Source organism: Oryzias latipes, chromosome 14 (genome assembly GCF_002234675.1).
Source record: "Oryzias latipes chromosome 14, ASM223467v1".
NCBI lineage: Eukaryota > Metazoa > Chordata > Actinopteri > Beloniformes > Adrianichthyidae > Oryzias > Oryzias latipes.
The window spans coordinates 17,064,728-17,081,010 of record NC_019872.2 but is presented as its reverse complement, the minus strand read 5'-3'; the positions used below and the strand labels follow the sequence as shown (position 1 = coordinate 17,081,010).

The 16,283-nt window shown below is 38.6% G+C and overlaps 1 protein-coding gene across 8 annotated transcripts in view; it reads left to right on the top strand.

Moving 5' to 3' along the window:
* Positions 1–16,283, top strand: part of msi2 (musashi RNA binding protein 2) — a 313,108-nt gene that overhangs the window by 173,914 nt on the left and 122,911 nt on the right. For all 8 annotated transcript variants that reach the window (XM_023962329.1, XM_023962328.1, XM_023962327.1 and 5 more), the window contains exon 7: positions 9,308–9,356. In XM_023962329.1, coding sequence (XP_023818097.1) covers positions 9,308–9,356 — 49 coding nt within the window. The remainder of the gene's footprint in view (positions 1–9,307; positions 9,357–16,283) is intronic.

The following is a 16,283-nucleotide window of genomic DNA, read 5'->3' as shown; positions in this document are numbered from 1 at the left end:
TTTCCTTTGCTTGTCTGGATGGATTTTGGTTTAAGAGTGGATTTTTGACCAAATGTGTCACTGTGTTACTGTTTTACTGTGTTTTGCCGAGTTATTTGTCCTGTTATGTTTAATTCTTTCTGCGCCATGAGTGAGAGGGAGGGAGAGGATGATGAGGTTATTTAGCAGCCCTACTGGATAGTGGTGTAATGTTTAGGTCCGAGAAATGGCACATGACAATATTTAAGTTGTGAATCCATATTGTTTGTCATTTTATTGTTATAAAAATAAGAATATCTGCAGGCTCAAACTTAGACATATGAGAGTACAAGTAGTACAATAAATGAAGATGGAAAAACATTTAATTGAATTGGAGTAACATGACTTTTAGTTAGATAAATATGTAAATTTGAGTTTTTTTTTTAAAAATATTGAGTGTTTACCAATTGAATTAATTCATTTAAGTTGGATAATTTATACATATATATGTGTCACAATAAAAATAGAAATGAGATAGAAACTTGTGCGTTTACTTTGTCCATTCTTTTCTCCAAGCAGAAACTTTCTTTTACTGATACAGCCGTATCACTTTTTTGATGTACGTATAATCTTCATACGCCGTCATTAAAACCTCCGACTCCGTCTGACTGAAGTATAGCGCTCTATTTTTTTCTCCGCGCGTTTCCATGGTGACTCCGGAAATCGGCGATCCATTGATAATGCCTCTATGTGCTTGCCGTGCACGCGCATTAACCCAGGATTACCAAGTCGAGCGTAATTACGCCAATTCATATGCGGTCTTTTGGACCCCACATACCCAGAGTAAGCAAGTTCAGGCGGATTTCAGCCAGAGTTCAGGGTTAAAGTCAGGGTAGTTTAAACATGCTTCCTGGAATACTCCCCAGAATCGGTTGAACTTATACACTTGCTAAAAGAGACAGGCTATCTATTAAATGAACCAAACTGCAAATAAAGCCTGCCAGTGTGAAGATGCCCAAGGAGTATGACAAAAACAACTTTTCACGTTGCCAACTATTTTACTCTCAGATATTTTCACACAATATCAAGAAAGTTTTGTGGGAGCCAGTTTAGCTCGTGCTGGTTTGCGGCGCCTTCCGTCCGTGAAACCCGGGTTCGACTCCGGGCTGCTCCCTGTTCCCTTCTCTACCTCTGCCGGTTCCAAGCCCGGTTTGAGAAGGTTGTGTCAGGAAGGGCATCCGGCGTAAAACATTGCCAAATTTACCATGCGACTCGTTCGCTGTGGCGACCCCTGATGGGAGAAGCCGAAAGTGGAAGATCAAGAAAGTTTTGTATACTTTAGTTTGTTTTTCAATGATATGTCTTGGTTTTGGTCATGTTTTGGTTTGAGTTGTCACCATTGACTGCATATGAGTACTGGAATGAGTGACCTCTCCAACCTCACGTTCCAAATGGAATCTTGGCTCCAAGAAGCCAAAATCCCATAGACTTCTATAGTGAAATAAACAGTTATTACTCAGTCATTCTGTTTGTCAGAATAACCATTTTTGCTCTGATAGTGTTTTAACATCTTCTTGCTAATCTTATATTTTTCATTATATTTTTTTTCTGTAGTGCACGTTATATGAGTTATAAACTAACCAATCAGGTGCCTCTCTAAATTTAGCTGGTCTCAAATCAAACATTTGAAATTTTTGATTGACAGATTCTCCAGAGCCTGCTTTTACTTGGTAGGGGTGTGGACATCCAACAAGCTCACTCCTGATTGGCGGTGGTTGCCATAGAAATAATGACTCAGACCAACACACACCACTGATCATTACTTACTGACGAGTTCTGGCTCCAATATTGCGGCGTCATGTCTGGAAATAATGGCGAATAAATAGACTTCATTCATTGGAGTTGCATGACGCCGCATTCACTCGGTCCAGTCCTCATATACAGTCAATGGTTTTCACCCCATCATAGTCACACCAGATTTATGTTGCTAATCATCCACAGCTGTCTCCCTTTCACTTAATAACCCTCAGTGTATTAAGGTGTCAGCCTTTTTTAGATCCTTTTTTTAGCTTATTTATTTTGTCATCTTTTCTGTGCTCCCTTAGTTCTTGATTTTGTCGCGTCCAAGTTTATTAATTTGTGTTTCTGCCACCACAAGTCCCTGACATAAAGATTACATAAATGTTGTATCATTAAAAAAAAACAACTAAATTTGTTATTTTATATCTCAAAGATTTATAGTTGTTTCTTAAGAGGTTTTTTTCCAAAACGCATTTTGTATTTTGTAAACAAATAAGAAATCAGATTTATTTTTTGATCATGATGTTATAAGAAACATCGTTCTTTTCTTTTACCAACTTTTGAGATTGCTAACCATCATTTGTTATTAAATACCTATCTGAAGCAGTTCTTCAGAGTTTGAAGTTGTGGGGTGCACTATAGGTGAAGTGTGTTGGAAGATTCCTGTTTTTACTAATGACTTACATTACAAACTATTAGTCTGCCTCAAGTCATTTAGTTGAACAAAACCTAAGAGTTATGCAGTGGCAGAGTGTATAGCCATCATGATCTAAATATTCAAACAATTTGTTTAACTGATGTACCTTCTAATCATAATTTACTAAGAAGCGCAAACATCAGACATGTGCTGGTGTTTATCATGTTTCAGTGTTCTTGGTTTTATTTTTGTCTTGTTTTTATATTTTTTTTAAGTTTAGTTTTCTTTAGTTGACTTCTATCTCAGTTCTCCTGTGTAATTTTGTGGTTTATATCACCACAGCTGTTCCTGTTTGAAATAATTACCCTCCTTGTTTTACAGTCTGTGATTTCAACCAATCCTGGTTGAATCCTGTTTAGCCACTGATTTCTTTTAGGTTTAGTTTAGGTTATTTTCTGTCATGTTTGAGTTTGCGGATTTTCTTTTTTTCTTTTTAGTGTAGTGCCAGTTTCCTGGATGTGGATACTCCATAAACTATTTTTTGTGACATATAATTTTGCATCTTTTTTGGCATGGCTAGAATAACATAAGCAAAGGTACGATGGCCCTAATCAAATCAGAACATCCAAAAGCGTTAAATATAACTCTGATTTAGTTTTAACTGTTTCTTTTCCCAGAGCTAAAGGAATACACTGTTACTTTTGACACTTTTTAAAAGTTAGTTTTGTCTTAATATCCCCACTCCAAACTACATATTACATTTGTCTTTATTATTTTGCATTTGTTTATAACACTTTATTGGAAAAAACAATTTTATTTTTCATAATGGGCTATGACTTGCAAGTTAGATTTAGATTAGATTTGCAAAAACTGACAATCTAAAAGTTAGTCAAAGATAGAATATTGTAAACAAATAACACAATTGTGCAATGCAAATAGAACATTAGAAATTCGATCATTTCTAACATATAAACACTAAAAGCTGCTTAATTTATAGAGAAATGTGGGAAATATGTTGTATTTTTTATTACAATACCATCAATAAAAGCAATTTACTGAAATGTACATGACGGTTTTAGATAACTGGCATCTCTATTTCCTCCAATAATACTTTAACCAGTGGAAAAGTTCATTCTGAAGCTAACTGTAACTTTTGTCCTTCTTGGTTCATTAATTTTGAATATTTTTATGAAAAATTATTTCCTCTAAGTGATATTTTTGTCAAAATTATAGAGTTAGATAGAGGGATTTCTATCACTACCTTCAGTAAAAAAATCACCTTGTTAGTAAATTGAACTTTGCGATGTACCGTCGACCAGAGTTGTTGTAGTTCTTGCAAAGCAGATTTAGAAATCTACTCTCGACTACAAGAGGAATTTTGCTGAAGAAAGAGACATTTTTTTCTTTCATATATTTTCTGTCTGTGATCAGGGTAATAAAAGTTTTAAAAAATAAATCAAAAATAGGCATCATTTCTTGAAAAGGTAGTTTTAGTCTTTTTATATTTCAAAGCTGCTTTAAAAGCTGCTGAACACCACTGAAGGATCAAACAAGCCAACCTGTAGAAGACATCACACAGGTCCCCTGGGTCAGCAGCCCCTGAAGGCTGCAGTCTGTTAAATCTGCTGTTATTACGGCTGATTTTTTTTTTCCAAACCAACTCTTAAGGCATAAAACCTTTTCAATACATGCTAGCAGGTTTTAGATAACTTCTTGAGAGCTCAAAGTACAGTAAGTTGAAATGGCATCAAAAATCAGGAGGAAAGTGGGGAGGATAGTCACAGCGCGATTTGCCTCCTAACCACTTGATTTGTGAATAAAAAGTCGCATGAAGCCAACTCTTTACAAGCCTAATGCAGCCCTGCTGGCCGCCTGCTAGAAAGAGGTTATGCGGTTCAGGTGTGTTTGCTGCAGGTTTAGTTAAAGAGCTGCTCTGCCTTTTGCCCGCTGACTGTCTTCCAGCTGCCTTCTCCTTTTTAGTGGTCATGGATGGTTCCAGTGCATATACCACAACGAAATAGACTTTTGCTCTTTTCTTCATTGCCACAAAAGGCCAGGCACTTCGCTGGAGTTCCCATTCCCCTTTTACATAGTGATAAGACAGCCATTATCCTTTGAACCTTTCTTTTCACCGCACCAGGAGAAAAGGAAGAGTGAAAGAGAAGGAGGAGGACAGAGAAAGATTTCTTCCCTGAGGTGAGCCTGGCCTCACCTCTGTGTGGCGGGCTTTTTTGTGAGCAGTGAAGAGGTCCTTAACCTTCTATCAGATGGAGGCACACAGTTGTGTTCTGCTTGAATAACTACATTGAAAAGCCCTGAAGCACAGGAGATGGTTCTATAGACTCTGCAAGTGGCATAGAGAAGGGAAGAGACAGACACAGTGCAGGAGACTGAGAGAGAGGTGGGGAGACTGTGTTGTATGACCTGCTGAAGTGTGACCTCACATGATGTGCACACTCTTTGTTAAAGTGCCCATCAGTGCTTCACAGTGAATCCGTGCTCTTTGTTGGACAGGTCTTGCTGACAGGACGGTACTTCTCTAATAGTGTCACAACAACGCAGTTCACACATTTATATAATACACTTCCTTTCATGGAAGTTGCGTCATTTTACAAAGCAACAGGCTCTCTAGCTGTGAATGGCTCTACACCAGAAGCACTTTCAATACTGCCGTCCAGAAAGGGGAATATTACTGCACAGGGGGGCTCACAGCAGCTGATGGCTGACAATGATGTGGACTACTTTAATGATGAAAAGCATTATTTTGTGAAAGAATTTTTGTCAACTTTGACCTCAACTTGACACCTAACAAAGCAAGTCAACTTGAAAATACTTGAATGTTTCCTAAGGGGAAATTGGAAGTTTTATTAACTTTTTGCTGGAAGGATCACCTGAGGCAGTCAGTAGTACAACTGAAGAAACCTCTGACTGTTGGGAAGTTACTGCATCATGAAGAGGATGATTAAGTTTTTCATCTTTTGAAGCCTTCTTCTTTGGACAATCTATAGAACAGAGCTCCAGAACAGACTCTGCTGTCATAATCAGTTTGTTCGGACCCGCTCTGATCATATTTCTATCTATTGTAAAAGTTTTCTCAGTGGTCTTTGGTTATGATGATGCTGTTTTTAGCCAAAATCCCAAAAACCTGTGTTGTTATTTGGGCAAAGTTTCTGCAGAGCGTTAGTAGTTCAATTTGAAATTCCCCCCGTGTTGAAGACCAACCTAACATTACAGGTGCAACAAGAAATGACGAGCAATATCAAAGCTATTCAGTCGTACAGTTTTAAGCCAGATGCCCAAACAAAAGGCCTACATGGATCTATGTGTCTGCAAGTGGCATTTCTTGCCCATCTGCTCCAGATTCAAATGCAATTTTGAGCTTAATTTTCTTTATCCATGTTCTCTATCATCAGCAAAATGCTGCAGGAAAATTTTAAACCCCCCCAAAAATACAACTTTTATCAAAGTGGGTCTTTGAGTCAATTTCTGTGATATTTCAAACAAGAGACTGCAGATGTCATCACAGTCTCCACAACAGACTTATAGAGGATCCTGCTGCAAACCCCTAAATGTTCTTCAAAAAGTACAGTCTGCTTTGTCCCTTCTTTACATAAAAATCTCTGTTGCATCTTCACAGCGAAGATGTTCATACTCCTCTACCACCTCCACTTCTCCCATGAAATAAACAGGATTTGACATATTGCACACTGCCTAAAAACCCCAATCCTCTTTGTCACCTCCTTTGGGACAGTAAGCTGTTCCCAAACATTTATCCTTTCTTGAGCAGATTGTTTCAAGAAAGAGTTAGCATTTTAAAGTTTTGAAATCATTGTACATGTCAGACAGGAAACCAGCAGCAGACTCTTAGGTGCACAGAGGATGAAACTGTATGGAAACAGAGTACAGTAGTGATTTTAATTGACAACACTAGTGTTTCACGAGGACCCTACCATGTTTTTTCCCCCTAGTCTTAAAAGTCTAGCTGCCTTGCGTGCATGTTCACTGGTCCATGAAGTATGAACTCTGTTGGCTGCATAAGTATTACTGGTAGTAGGTGACAGAATTCAAATTCCTGTCGACTATGTAAATATTCACAGGGTGTCAGCCGCATTTGTCAAATTAAAGGTTTACCATAGTTGGTAAACACGTCGTTCCATCTTAAAACTCTGCAGTACAGCTTTTCACGCTGTCAAATGTGCAGACATGAGAAAAGGGCTTCTGGTTTTATGGTCAGAATTTTTCCAACAAAACTCGCAAGTCAAAGTTCTTTCATCTTTTAAGCCACAACAGTGTGATTAACCCACTCAAAATCACTAATGAAGTTCTTTTACTGTAATCTTTAAAGTCTGCTGATTAAATCATAATGCTCAGATCTACATATTCCAGTTATCTTAATTCCCTTCAGTTTGGTGGGCTTCTCATTCAATGACTTGGCATCAGACAAAGGTTAGATTATAAATCATAAATGCTTGTTTGTAAATCTTTCAATTTAAATGGTACTGCTTTACAGTTCTTCATGTCTTGCCTTCATCCCCGCTGTTAAAGCTCGGGTGCTTCATCATCATTTCACAAACAACATTTCACAGTATTGGCCCCACTGGTATAAATATTTGCGTACAAAAATGAAAATGATGATAAATATGTTGTTCATATGTCAATAACTCTACAGTTTTGCACCACATATTACATATTGCTCTTTTTGTGAGGTGGTTTGCACAGTAAAACATCTATACTGCTGCTTTCCCAGAGTTAAAGATGTTCACACTCCTGGAGCTCAGAGCTCTACTTTAAAATATCACCAGTCAAACCAAAATGTTTGATCTCCTGCAACATCCACTACAACTCATAAAACATTTAAAGGACATAAACATGGACTAATCATTTAAACGTTTGCTGCTGCGGAGTATTTTCTATTACAGAATCTAGTCTCCAACACGGTCAGAACAAGAACATTCCTTACATTAATAAAAAAATATATATTATAAAAGACAAAAGTGTTCTTTATTATTGCAATGCCCAACATTTCTTGTAAACCTTCAGAAGAGAACCTTTTTTTCAGAAAAATGTTTTCAAAGTACTAAAGTAAATTTAATCACGTGTTTGAATATGCTAAATTAAGAAAACAAATTTGAATAATAGAATGGGAGTTTGTTTTACTCATGAATAAAAAAACACTTAAGACAGTAAAAGCCTTGCTTTTTTGCAAGGCTGTTCCAACATTTTATTTGTGCCTGTTTTGGTACTAGACTGTCTAGACTTAGTTACTGCATATGGAAGTTACTTAAATTCTGTGTTGCCTTCTATTTTTGGCAAATTTGAAATATGATGGAAAGACACAAATAAATCGCCTGGAAGCCACATGTGGCCTCCGAGGCATGCAGCGAGTGACTGCTGTGCCAATGTCTTTTGTGCCAAATGTGTAGCAAGAGGGTGGCATGAACAACGTGCCAGCGGTAGTCTGCCTGACTGCCAGGCACTTCTATTTATCCAATCAGACAGTTCGGCTTGAGTGAGACCCCTATTCTTGTCTCTTCCCATCTCCTCCTGAAGCTTTTTAACCTTCCAGTGAAAAACCCAGATGCATGCTTGCCTGTGTATGCCCCTCCTCCTGTGCAGCATCGAGCCTCCTCGGTGCGCTTTTACACTTTCCTGGAGACACTTTCCCTGCATAAATGGTGTCGAGTTTTCGCTCTTTGTTTCTGTCAACGGCTTTTGTGTGCCTTCCATTCTCCGCTATAAGGGAAAAATCACAGGCTAAATGAGCATGCCTCACTCTGTTTTTTAAGCATTTTATCAGAGTTACAGAAGGATGAGTTTGTTAGGGGGTGTCTGCAGAAAAAAAATCCAGTCTGTCTGTGTGTGGCATTATTGGACATGATGAAGGATGATATTGTGGTGCAGCTGCAACAGCTGTGAGATGAGGAAGGATACCATTTGTCTCATGCCCGCTTAGTGTAATGTGTCTATCCGTCACTCTCACCAAGACTGGACGTTGGTTTTCGTCAAAATTAGCAATATTGTTTTTTCTTAGTTTTTTTTTCTTTGGTGGCCACCTGCCACTGTTTGACTCTCTGCATCTCTTTCACACACTGTATGCACACTGCAGTTTTCACTCAAATGTTTTGCTACATCAAATGAAGAGGAGGGTGGTTGTCTGATGATGACCCTGTAATCATAGGATGAATATGAATTCCTCATAGAGAAATAGGTAAAGAAAAATAGTTGTCTTTTGTTGGTCACCTGTCTAGACTAATATTCACATATAGTTGAGATAATTGATGTGAACAGGACTTAGTTAGACAATAAAAATCTTGAACTACATTTGTCCTTTGCTTTATGGCGGTTCACCTTTGATGGTCTTGCTGGTTATTTTTTTTGTAGTGCAATTTTGGAAGCCTTTCTTTTAAACAGCTCATTGTGTTCTGCGTCCTGATTGGCTGTTGACATTGGTAATCAGTTCCCTCCTTGCTACGTCTCCTGTACAAAATACGTTCAGGTTGCCACCTTAACATATATCTTTTATCACAAGCAGATTTTACTTTTCTGCAACAGTTTGTTTGAACTTTGAGAGTTTAAACAAGAAAGTGTGAAATGTTTATTGTCTGAGAAAAGTATAAAAAGTGTGTAGTGAGGAGTTTTACAGCCTAAATATCTGTAGTTTTATTTTGTGGATATCACCTATCTTGGGTTATTTATGAAACGTTACCCCGCGATAACTCAGGAAATGTTTTTGAATTGATTTTAGTAGAACTATACCCCGATTCACTTGATTTGATCCTTCTTGTTTTTGGTTGGTGCCTCGGAACACCCGCTGCCATAATTTGGTGCTTTCAGAATGAACTGAGTTGAATTTCAAAATAGTTCTTGCATGACAGAAGAAACTAACATCAGTTCTATTCCTGTGTCTTCCAGGTTGACGATGCCATGCTAATGTTTGATAAGACTACTAACAGACATAGAGGTAAGTGCACAGATTCTCTTCTTTTTTTGTCCTATGTTTTTTTCTGTCTTTTAGAAAGGTGAGAAAATAGTCATTTTATGTCCTTTCCCCATGAGATAACACAGAACAGTTCCATTTCACATGATATTAGGTGTACCATCTGTTCAACAATGGGAGCGTGTCAAAGTAATCAATAAGCTGGTACGGTGTTTAGAATGTTTGAGCGTTAGGTTGTGTGTGGGTGTGAGTGTGTGCGATGACGGTGGTGTGAGTGTTTCAGAGAGGTGCTCAAAGGGTGTAAAGATTGTGAGATGGTGGGTGCTGTGCACTCAGATAACAGCATCAGATAAGGCCCAGGAGAAGCACTGACTTTATCCTTCTATCTCATCAGCTCCTTATCAGAGATGAGAGGACATTTCTCTCTCAAGCAGAGGACTTTCCAAAGACAGGTCTCCTCCCTGCACCTCAATGCCCTGTCAATGTGTGTGATTTTTGTAGGCTGGGATAATCAGAACCAAGCACATTACCATTTCAGGTCAAAATTATCAGCACCCAAAGAACGGTTTCACAAAACCCAGCATTATTCACAGCACTTTGCACAAAAAGACTGAGTCTTTGGTTGGTTTTTCAGGAAGTTTAAAATTCAAGTTTTCAGAATACAAAATGTAGTCAAAATTCAGGTGGTCATCATAATGATTTGCTAACAAGGCATCTTCCTTTTTATGCTGTCAGACACTCCTAAGCAATCAAACTGCATTTGAATCTTGAGTAAAGGACTTCATTGAGCCGCCTGGGTGTCACTTGAAGACTTGATTTTTTGCAGCAAAATTACCAGTAAAACAATACTTTGATGGAGCAATATGCAAAACACGGAGACAAATTGTGTTTGGCTCAAACTTTGATGATGTTCTCTTTCAAAATGTTCTCTGATGTGTTGAAGAGAATTTCTGGATTTCTTCATACTCGACTGACTTCTTTTGGATTGACTGCACGATATGATGAAAACTTGCTATATCCAATAATGTGATGATGATATGACTTTGGATACATGAACAAAAATCCTTTCCATTTCAGTGCAACAGTTGTATGTAAATAAAAGTCAACATAACCTAAATTATACTCCAAATGACCCACGTCTACATCAGAGGCAAGTGTCTAACACGTTGTTGATTAGTCAGCGACGTGAAGGAGTCCATCCCATTGGTGAATGGGACTCTGTTTGATACTTGAATACCTCAAGTTGCCATGGGATTGTTTTAGCAGGTGTGATATTTAGGGTAACTTTTGATCGCAGTTTACGCTGACTTTTGCAATTTGTGTATTGCATAGGCTTATATTGCGTTGATGATAAATTTGCGTTTTATTGTGCAGACCTTATTGAAGCTTTCATTAAAGGTTATCAGGGATCTTTATTATGGTGTTTTTCAAGGTCATTAGCCAAGAAAGCTTTGTAATATCAATCATACAACCTCAAACCCAGACTGGAAGTTGCATATGGCTATGCGGAGCACCTTTTTGACCATAATTTTTAAAATAGATGCTATTGTGATGAATTGGAATAAAGAACACAGAACATGTAGACTTGGATGTATCAGAAAAAGTTACCTTTTTAAGGAAAGGTAGGGTTGTCAGTCGTGTTTCATAAAATATACTGTTTTCCTTTTCAATTCAATCAAGTGCATAAATGCATAAATAAAAGGTTTTAAGTGAAATGAAGAATTTGTCCTTGGACATCAAAATCATAAACGCAAAAATTCTGTTTTATGACAATTGTTTGCCTTTTTAAAAATGACTATTACTGTTTCAGAGATTACGATATGTTTAGCTTCCAAAAATGTTGACTTACTGTAGGTAGGTTAAAGGAAGTTATTGGAGATAAATTGTGTGCTGGTGTTTATGCGCAAACGTCCAACAGTCGAGGCTGACAGATATTCTACTAGAAGAATGAGCAGGCAGCCGTCTGGCTGTCAGACCAGTCAGCTCCCTTGTTGGCAGAGCTGCCTTCACATCATCTTATTGTTTTTTCCACAGCGCTGTAAATATTTGTTTGCAGTGAGTAGAAATTGTTTTCCTGCCTTCTTAAATGTTTAACCTGGCTTGACTTCAGGTTGAAAGGGGTTTCGGTTTTTGGGAAACTGTCATCTCAAATCTGTCTTTACAGTAGGTGTGTGTTTGGTGTATGTGCAGATAAGCTCTCGGAGTCTGGTAAACAGTTTCTAAGAGTGAAACACGTGAACGTGAGGGAAAGTGATCAGGGGCTTTGAGGAAATTTTGATCTGTACTGGCTGAATCCGGTGAGGTCTGCCGTGGCTTTTCTCTTATTCCTCACTCTTCACTCTCCTGTCTGCTGTGCTGCCAGCCGGCTCAGAGACGAGCTGGGCGCCATGCTAACAGAGAAGGTTTGAGGCGTTTGCCTTTGGGCAGCAAAATGCCCTTCAAATGTAGACGATGGCGGACAAAAACAGCATCCCTGGGAATTTTTCTGATGACGGCAGACATATTTGTATTGAGTGTGGCACGGGGGGGTAAGGTAGCAGGTGCTTTACTTCTACCATTACCGTCTCTCCTGCCTAGGATTGGGATATTTTGCACTAGTGGGAATGTGAAACAAGACATATTTGCCACTTTCATCTTTGAAGCACAACAGGTCTTTGGAATTAATCACATGTAATATTTAAAAGCAATAAGAAAGTCTCAATAATTCAACAGAGCTACAAGCACAATTGTATAATATTAATAGCTTAGTTGCCCTGTGACCACACATAAATGATATTAATGAAACTGGCGCTCACTTTACCATTGCCTCCAGAGCCAGTGATGGGCATCTGGCAGCCCCGCAGTCCAAATCAATTTCCCACCTGTGTTCGTTTTATCGTACAGATTGATTCATAAAAAAATAATTCCTGGGTTTTGGACGCAGCGTAAAACTGCTACAAAAACACACACACACAAAGTATTCATTTTTTGATTCCACAGTTAGAATTTCACACTTGTTTCTTAATCGCTTTCTCATTGCGGTCAACTAAAATAACAGATTTTACTCAGAACTTCATTTGCTTTCAAAGCAGAATGAAAACAATCTCAGTTTCACCTGGAATGCATATATTTGCACTTCACAAATGTGCAGCAGAGTATAATATTGCCCATTTATGTAGATTTTCCAATTTATCATAGTGGATAAAATTACAATAAAAACTAAATTTCAATCCTTTTTGCTCTGACCTACAATGACTTCACATGAATTGTACCCCCTGAGGTTTTTTTCTCATCTACATGACCCTCTTTTATTCTTTGAGTCCTTAATGAGGTATAACTAAAATGCGGCCAATTTTAAAGCCATTTATTGTTGTGTGATGCATGATTGACACTTGATTATAAGTGTTTTCTTTTTGGCTGGGGCAAATTGGATAGAGGACAGACGTCACACTCCACTAGTAGCAGCATTGTCCTTCAGACGCTCCCTGCGAGTCTGACCAAGTGACAACCAGAGGAAACATTCTCTCCCTGTCTCGTTTTCTCTGTACTTCTTTTTCTTTTCTTGCAGTCATTCAGTCTTATCCGTTTTCCCTTTCTTTCACACGGTTAGGCTATTTCTGTCTCCACGCCATCTTTCCATCCCGGCCGTCTCTGCCATCTCTCTTGTCTTTTTCTCTCTGTCCCTGCTGCTAGAGGACACTCGCTGTAAGCAAAGCTCCTCACAAAGGCACACACTGCACACCATCTCCTTGGCATTTAAAGGAGGAGAATACAGCCAATTGTGTTGGAAATTGAACTCTCTAAAGCCTCCCTTCCCGCTGCAGCAGTTCATTGTGGGTGAGGTTGGTGTCTTTGGTGAAGCGAGCGTGGGCTGTCCAGAGGTTGATGCCAGAGGCCGCCCATTGTTCCATGTTCCACTGCAGCGTCCCCACACCTCAGCATCCCTTCAACCTTCTCTTCTCCCCCTGACATTCATCTTTTGACAGGGAGGAGAAAAACCAAGAAAGTGTACATGCATAACTTTTTCCGGTTAGCGTCTTCAGTGGTGCTGGTGGTCCAGATTACAGTGTGTCGGCGCTCCACACTCCAGGCTGGGAAAAGGCCACGAACACATGTCACACACTGGACATACCAGTCATCTCTCCGACACCCTCGACACGACTTCAGGATGTCAGGATGAGCTGTGCGGGTGGGAAATGAAAGCTTTCTGAATAGCCCTGAGTCAAAATTGTTCTGTCATCCTTTACCACCTCTCATCTGGCAAACTGACATGTGATCTATGATCTAAAAATGTGATTTTACTGTCAAACACAATTGGTGGTGCCAGGGAGAGTGCTGCTGAGGTGAGAAAAATGTCATCTCCTGAAGGAGGGCATGGAGGTTATGATGAGGTTGTGATGAAATAGTGGCAACTATGATTATCCGTCAAAGCATCAGGATTTAATTTGTGATGGGTGATTGATGAAATCTACACCTTGCTCTCATCTGTGTTTTACTGTGGATGCTATTCAGTTTCTAACCCACCTTGTACACCACACAGCGACTTTTGGATTTCAAAGTAGAACACATAAAAGGCAAATCACAGGAGACATTTTGTAACAGAAGATACAAATCTTTCTACAAATCTTACTTTCATAATTTTGACTGTAATAGATTGTTGTTCAAGCAATAATTCTTAATGTTTTATATCTTGTTTGCCACTGGCAGCTTTATCATAAAGCTTTTGCTCAGTTTTTCCTATTTTTAAGGAATTGAGATGTTCACTTTAGCCTTTTAACATTAACATGTGAGTCCTAATATAAGGACCAGGCTTTCATCTCCAAAAAAATAAAAACAGCCAAACATTGAGTTGTTGCTGATTGTTGCAAATATGTCTGCTGTATTTATTGAAAGCTTTATAATTTATGCTTAAAAATAGGACTTATAAAATGTTTAGGACCGAATGTTTTATGTTTTTATCAATGTCAGTAAGTTTGCAAGTCGCAGACTCCTGCTGTTATTTAGATTCATGTTTCTTCAAAGAGTAAATGTTGTGCATTTAGTGATCTGCAGCTTTAGGGACCTAGCCTACCTAGGGTGGAACAAAAACTTGTTTTGAGCTAATTTCTTTTTATTTTTTTGGCTATATGGTTTTCATCATATTGGTTGCAAATGACATCACCAGGATTCCTGCTTTTCCATACATTCTATAACAGTTTTTGAAACACATCCACCCAAAATAAAAAATAAAACAAGTACATAAAAACCCACACCCGTTCCAGCTGTGATGTGAGGAACTCGTCAGGTTAAGCAGGCAGGTAAAATTCATGTATGTAATGTCATCAAAAAAGTAGCGTAGTTGGCTGGTGTGAGAAGTGATCCTCAGGTCTCTTGAAATGTATCCAGGATGTCCATCTGAACATCTTAAAAATAGTGATCCGGAATTCTCGGGGGTGATCCAACAGGTCAACAGCTCACAGGTTAAAGCAGCATAAAACCCATTACCCAGGGACAAAACAAGTCAGTGTCCAGAGGCAAAATGTGTATCCAGATCCAGAAAAGAGGTTGGCAACATGAAGACAATAAACCTGAACTTGGAAAAAGTCTGGAACAAGAAACAGAGCACAAAAGCCAAAATGGACAGTGAAATGAACGCTTAGCTCAAGTGGGAGCAATGAGGCTGATGAAGAGTGGAAAGAGTAAGGCAAGTCCAGAGTGTCAAAAAGCTGCCAGAGGTCTGGCTGCATAGCTAAATTTTGAACGGATAGTTTGAAAGTGCTGAGACTCGCTAACAGCTCCTTCCTCCCTGATGAGCACTATTATCAAGGTCCAGAACTATGTTGGGGTGAGTTCCTGCTTCATCCAGCAAAATATTACAACTTCAACTCTAACTTTCCGGTAAAAAGCTATCCAAATCTACATACAAAGTACCCTAAAAAAACTGAACTCTTATGTTGCTTCTTTCACCGTGCAAAGAGAGAAAAATCACATCTATGTCATGGGATTTTCTGCAGCGTAGGTGGTTTTGGTTAAGTATTTAGCTTAGAATGTTTTGACAAACTTTTGAGTTTTTATATCATTAACATGCTTCAGTCTTGAAGTTTGATGTGTTTTTATTTTCCACCAACAAGGATTTTTTTGCCTAAATACAACATTGATATATTTTTCTCTAAATGTTTCACACTCTATTTATTAATTTAATATTTCTTTGGATTAGTATACACAATTACTAGAACTATTTTAGATGATAAATACAAAATATTACAGTGAAAAAATAATTAGACGTTCACTCTAAATGTATTAGGTATCCCCGACAGCTTGATGAGAGCAGTGAGATGCATTTATGCGTCCATACATGAACAATGAAAACCAGCCTAAATTCAGGCTGAATGAGAAGAAAGATGGAGGGGAAAGGTGATTTATGAGGCTTTGATTGTGGCACGGTTGATCCATCCTTTCATGTTGTTTATGCAAATGACTGCAATCTCAAATGCTAAAGAGCATTCTCCAGTTAAAAGAAGCTGATTAACTGGGTCAAAAGCTTGAGCAACAGTGAAACATTGATTTCACTCCTGCTCTACCGAAGGTGTGCCTCTAAAATCCTGTGTCAGCTCTGTTCCTCTTCAAGTGTCAAAGTTTTTCAGCGACTGAGTCCAACTTCAAATACTGCAGGGAGCACCTTTATTCAGTTTGGGTGACACCGGCTCACCTTCCTTCTCACCTTTTTTAATTAGATTATTAAGAAAGATGATGAAACACAAGTGTAACTCGCTTTCATATTTCTTTACAATAGTTTGTAACCATACAGCAGCCATTAGTGCAGCATAACAATGACTGTGTGACTGATTGTAAGCCAAATTCTTTTTTTTTTTTTTGGGAATGATGCAAGTAATAGTAATGCACAGCAGTGTTGGAGACCAGAATAAAGAAATGCAGGCTGGCTCGTTGTAGTCACAGAGCTGCTTTGTGTGAGAGAGGTACCAGCAAGAGACA